Source organism: Jaculus jaculus, chromosome X (genome assembly GCF_020740685.1).
Source record: "Jaculus jaculus isolate mJacJac1 chromosome X, mJacJac1.mat.Y.cur, whole genome shotgun sequence".
Taxonomy (NCBI): domain Eukaryota; kingdom Metazoa; phylum Chordata; class Mammalia; order Rodentia; family Dipodidae; genus Jaculus; species Jaculus jaculus.
This window is the reverse complement of record NC_059125.1, coordinates 126,052,491-126,058,490: the sequence shown is the minus strand read 5'-3', so window position 1 is coordinate 126,058,490 and position 6,000 is coordinate 126,052,491. Positions and strand designations below refer to the sequence as shown.

Sequence of the window (6,000 nt, the reverse complement as noted above, 5' to 3'; positions counted from 1 at the left end):
AGCAAAGCAGGCCTTACCGGTCCAGTCTGGGGAACTTCTCAGACTGGTATCCTTGTCCAGTGTCTTACCCCTAGTCTGTAGCCTTAGTTTTCACAACTATGCTCATTTGGAGCGAAGGTGCTGGCCTTAACTTTTATGGACCACGTTGAGCAAGTTCCCAAAGTGTGAGGCCACCCCTCTCTGTTCCCTCGGCCAGGTCACAACACCCTTAGCACAGGCTGGAGGTGGCTGGCTGGGCATGGAGCACATGAGCACAAGTGTATGCTCACACACGCGCGTGCACACACACACACACACTCATATGCATGCTCATGAGCACATTCTCAAGACCATGTGTTCCCCTGCTGAGCTTCTGGAAGCCTCACATCCCCACCCCCAACGCAGCCTCTCTTCTTTCTCCCCCACCACAAAAGCCACAGGTAATAGCAGAGCACGGCAACGTGGCAACAGCAGACACAATGCAAAACCAGAGGCAGGCATCTTTGCAAAGCTGTTTTAAGAATTGAGCAGGATGTGAGCCCAGGTGGCTAACGGCTGGCCAAGTCAAGGCCAGAGAAAACCCTTTTCACCCATCAGTGGGCCCAGGGAATGAGGGGCCTGCGGGAGGGAGACCAAGAAACTCTGGGTGGGGCCGATAGCTAAGGTATTGGAATGTTGGCTCATCCGGCGAGGCCAAGTGTCCTTGGGCAGGGCCCACCTCCTGTCCGATGCTCAGTTTTCCTGTCTGTAAAACGAGGAAACCAGATTTTTTTTTCCCCATACAAGGATAAGGGTCATCCACAGACTAGAAAGGATTTAATAGCATTGTCACTGTGGCTGCACTTTAGATATTATAAAGGGCTATTTGAATGCCAGGATAGTGAGTGCTGGGACAGTGACTCTATGGCTACCCAGGTTGTTCCATGCATTTCAGAGTGTCTTGCGATACACCATCCTCCAAAGTCCTAGGGCTTCACTCAACATGCTGGCCCTTGGTATGAAGCACACTTAGGCTTTAGGATGCATGGGCTCATATTTGGTGAGGGGGGCCCAGACTCACTCTACTCCCCTACTCATCTGTTTTCCTCAATCCTAGGGTGGCAGTCCACATCCACAAGCCTCAGCTACCCTCACTCTATAGGTACAACAGGCAGGCTGCAGGGAGCTCTGTTCCTTCAGACCCCCCAGGTGGAAGCCTAGGGGCCTTTGTAGGGCTGGGGGAAGGTAGGCGTGGCCAGAGGCAGCCTTAAGGCAAGACCAAAAGATCAGGAGCCTAGTGGGTGGGCGGGAACAGCTCTGGCGGGCTCCAGATTTTTTGAGGCTCTCCCTGGGCTGGGAGAAGGGGGTGTGCGCGCTTCCTTTGGTCCTAGGTGAAGCTGCGGGCAATGGTTTCCAGGTGATGGGATGGCAGCGGCTCTTGGGATATGTGGGACCCACAAGGAGGGGAGTTTCATTAACAATCCCCACACGTAGGTGAAGATTCAGCAAGGGAGTCCCGAGCCTCTATGAGTTTAAGCCAAGGATGGCAGGAGTGGCGGTCACTCACACAGGTGCCAAGGAGCTGGTATGTGGGGCCCAGGCAGACAGGGGCCCTTGGGATACATACATCACGGGGGCGGGGGGGGAGAGGGGGAAGTTAAGTAAGTCAGCCTCACAGCTAGATGCGGGGTCAGTAGTGGAGCTCGGAGTCTCTAGCTAGTCCAGCTGAGGAGGGCCAGAGTGCAGGCTGCCCACACGGATGCCCAGGAGCGGTGGCGTGGGGCCCCGGCCGCCAGCGGTTCTGTGTGCTGCTGCAGCCAGGCGAACTCCTCCAGTAGCTGGCGACGCTGCAGTACTGGGCCCACTTGCTCGCGGATGTTCTGGTAGTAGTGGTTCAGGTACTGGAGCTAAAGGGAAGAAGGTTTGGGCTAAGCTGTCAAAGAGGTAAAAGTCTTGATGCCAGCTAGTCTCCCGATTTGGTAGGGCAGCAGCTCACCTTGGACCAGGGACACAAGCGCTATCAGGTATTCTCTGGGACTTTCCAGTGGCAGCTTAACATCACCACCATGCTCGTAAGGGGGTGGGGGGTGGGTGGCTTTCAGGCCCAGGTATGAAAGTAATTGAGGCAGGGATGCCCAGTGTATAAAAGAGGAGCCTGATGCCCAGTGTGTGTGTGTGTGTGGGGGCGAATTGCTTATTGTTCCTGGCCCTATAGTAGCAGAGCTCAGAGATCGATCCAATGTCAAGCTTTCTAGGGGTTTACTACCGGAGGTTAGGCAGGCTGCTCTTATTGGAAGGTCCTAGAAGCTTTGGGGTTTCCAGAAAACTAAGAGTTATAGTCCAATATGAACCTATAGTACCATTAGTATGGATCTTCCTGGTGACAGGGTCTTGGAGTAGAGGCAGGGAACGCCCAGGGTGGGGAAGACAGTCACTCACAGACTGAAGGGGAGCCAGTACTGAGGGGTACTCACCTGCTCTGGGGATAGCAGGCTGACATCAATAAGGTTCCGGTCATAAGGTACAAAGGAGACCACTTCAAAGGTCAAGTAGGTCCCTGGGTACTGAAAGCCCACAGAGAAGGTAAGAAAGCAGAAAAGTGAGGAGAGGTTGAGCAGCTAGGCTGAAGGGAGCTAGGCCCCAGGAGCCAGACACACAAGGAACTGATTCTTGCCAACCCTGGATGCGGCAGTTACTGGAGCCTTCTAGAATCTTCTAGAGTCCTTTCCCTTGGCCAATCCTCTTGTATACCAGTTAGCACTTCATCTTAAAAGGATTTTTTAAAACACATATTTTATTTATTTATTTGAGAGGGAAGGAGGGAGAAGGAGAGAGAGATTGAGAGAGAGAGAGAGAGAGAGAGAGAGAATGGGTGTGCCAGGGCCTCCAACCACTGTAAACAAACTCCAGACATATGTGCCACCTTGTACATCTGGCTTAAGTGGGTCCTGGGGAATGGAATTGGGGTCCTTAGGCTTCGCAGCCAAACGCCTTAACTGCTAAGCCATCTCTCCAGTCCCTAGCACTTCATCTTGATGTGTCTCTCTGATGCTTGAAATTTGAGACTTAGGTCTGTGTTTCTCAGAGTGTGGGCATTGGCAGCATGTAAAGAGCATTTTAAATATATGGATTCTAAGCCCTGCCTCCAAGACCCACTGAAGGCAAAATCTCTAGGGCAGTGTCTTCAAACCTACACTTAAATAATCTAGAAATAAGTTATTAGGTCTATCTACCTATCAGTTAGCTATGTCTTTTTTTTTTTTAATTTTGAGACAGAGTTTCATGTATCTCAGGCTGGCCTCAAACTTGCTATATAGCTGAAGATGACCTTGAACTTCTGGTCTCCTAAGTGCTGGTATCATAGGTAGGCACCACCACCTGATTTATGTGGTTGGTCTTGGGGGATCGAACTCAGGGCTTTGTGCATGCTAGGCAAGCTTTCTATCAGCTAAGCCAGGTCCAGTACTGACCTGTTTATTTATTCGCTCATTCTATCATCTATCTCTAGATACAAGTACAAAGTAGAAAAGAGCCCATAATCTCTAGCTTCCAGAGAGCACGTAGGAAACTAAAACACAAAGGTACACAATAAAAAATGGAAACGCCTCCCTGCCTAGTTTCCTTCCTGAAAACATTTCAGGCATATGCAGTGTATTTACCTATACATGTATACATTTTAAAAAGATGCAAATTGGATCCTACCATACACAATTCTCTGTACTTTCTTCCACTCTTATTTCACAATAAAGCCAGAGGTGTGTTAGCACAAGATCTACCTCCTTCATTTTGAGGACTGTGTAAGAGTCCAGAGTATGGGGATATATTCTGATTTACTTAACCAGCCATGGGCTTTTAGGGCATTTGCAATATTTTACTATTACTATTCATGCTACTGTATACACAGCTGTGTGTATGTGTGATGCATGTGCATGTGTGTGTATGCATTTTAACACACGTGTGTGGACATGCAAGTGTGTGTGTGTGTAGGCAGAGTCTAATGTCAGGTGTCTTCCTTGGTTGCTCTCTTCTATTTAAAAAAAATACTTTAAAAATATTTTTCTAAAACATTTTTACTTATTTGAGAGAGAAGGAGGGAGGGAGGGAGAGGGAGAGAATGGGTGCCCTAGGACCTCTAGCCACTGCAAATGAACTCTAGATGCATGCACCCCTTGTACATCTGGCTAACATGGGTCCTGGGGAATTGAACCTGGGTCCTTTGGCTATGTAGGCAAACGCCTTAACCACTAAGCCATTCCTCCAGCCCTACTTATTTATTTATTGAAAGGAGGAAAGGAGGCAGGGAAGGAGAGAGATAGAAGCAGACACACACACACACACACACACACACACACACACACACACACACACAGAATGGGCATGCCACAGGCTGTAGCGACTGCAAACAAATTCTAGACACATGCACTACCTTGTGCATCTGGCTTACATGTTAACATCTGATAGGGCTAGCTTTCTGTATTGCTCTTCTGGCTTTCACGATTTTCCTAGCTACCTAGCATGTTTACTTTTACAAATAAACTCTACTATCACTCGATGAAGTTACAAAATATCCACTTAACATTGAAATAGAGGCTGCCTTGAATTTATAGATTAATTTAGGGAGAAGACAGCTTCATAATATCAAAGCTTCTTCCTGGAGAGCACCATTTACTTAAATCTTTTTTATGTTCCTTAGCAGAGAATTTCTCCACATAAGTCTTTTAAAGTTTATGTCCGGGGCAGGAGGGATGGCTTAGCAGTTAAGGCGTTTGCCTGCAAAGCCAAAGGACCCAGGTTTGATTCCCCAGGACCCATGTTAGCCAGATGCACAAGGGGGTACACACATCTGGATTTTATTTGCAGAGTGGATGGAAGCCCTGGTGTGCCCATTCATTCTCTCTTTCTCTTTCTCCCTCTTTCTGTCAAATAAAAATAAAATATTTAAAGTTTATGTCCAGGTACTTCATCTTGCTGGTTGCTATAATATCAAATCCTCATTTCTAACAAGCTCCTTTTGTGATTATTATGTACACTGAGAAGCAATTCTTTAGGTCAGGGATACTGATTTACTTGGTCTGGGGGTAGCATTGGTATTTAGCAAGCAAAAAAGCTTTCTAGATGATTTTACCATTCTAATTGAGAGAGTGAGTTATGGAATTCCTAAAGAGCTAAGGAAGACTCGGAATAACTCCATACTTGCACATGAAATATCTTCCTTCTTTGGCTTTATTTGTCCCCATACAGCCCAAAGTCATGGTCATGCTATCCACATGTCTACCCCACGACACTTTACCTTGGTTTTTGCTTCGACCACAAGGGCCACATCTTCTAGGCGGATTCCAAACTCTCCATCATGATAGTAGCCAGGTTCTGAAAGACAGAGATAGATATGAATTACATTAAGCAGGGCTGAGGAGATGGCTTAGCAGTTAAAGCATTTGCCTACAATGCCAAAGGATCCAGGTTCATTTCCCCAGGACCCACATAAGCCAGATGTACAAGGTGGCGCATGTGTCTGGAGTTCATTTGTAGTGGCCATTCTCTATCTATCTCTACCTGTCTCCCTCTTTTGCCTCTCTTTCTCTCAAACAAATTAAAATTAAAATTAAAACTAAAAAAAAGCAGTGGAGAGGGACCCACACTCAGGTTGCCCATACCAACTGACGAGCAACTGCAAGGCCTGAGTGTCTAACTGCCTCTGTTAGCCCCGTGACTTGTTAGATGCTCTTTAGCTAAGTAGAGACAACATGTCTAGGCTCAAATCACCTCCAGATACGACCCTACCTTCACCTTCTCTCCATTGTAGCAGGGAAGACTAAAGAGCCCATTTGGACCCTGAAGGCACTCCAATCTCCCTGTGTCCCACTGTCCAGTTACCTTGGCATTGGATTGGGAACCAGCTCCCAAGGATCAAAACAGAATACGAAAAGCTTGGTGTAGTGGCTCATACCTGTGATCCCAGCACTTGGGTGGTAGATGCAGGAGGATCAGGAGTCCAAGGCTAGCCTTGGCTATCGAGTTTATGTCCAACCTAAGCTACATGAG

At 47.7% G+C, this 6,000-nt stretch overlaps 1 protein-coding gene across 2 annotated transcripts in view; it reads right to left on the bottom strand.

Moving 5' to 3' along the window:
• Positions 1 to 479: 479 nt before the first annotated feature.
• Positions 480 to 6,000, bottom strand: part of Xpnpep2 (X-prolyl aminopeptidase 2) — a 32,584-nt gene continuing 27,063 nt past the window's right edge. The window contains exons 19-22 of one of the 2 annotated variants that reach the window (XM_045140835.1): positions 5,249 to 5,325; positions 2,433 to 2,522; positions 1,635 to 1,865; positions 480 to 724 (exon numbers count right to left, since the gene is read on the bottom strand). In XM_045140835.1, the coding sequence (XP_044996770.1) occupies positions 1,671 to 1,865; positions 2,433 to 2,522; positions 5,249 to 5,325 (362 nt within the window). In that variant the 3' untranslated portion in view covers positions 480 to 724; positions 1,635 to 1,670. Of the gene's footprint in view, positions 1,866 to 2,432; positions 2,523 to 5,248; positions 5,326 to 6,000 lie in introns of both variants that reach the window. The other variant, XM_004653953.2, reaches the window with a different exon arrangement.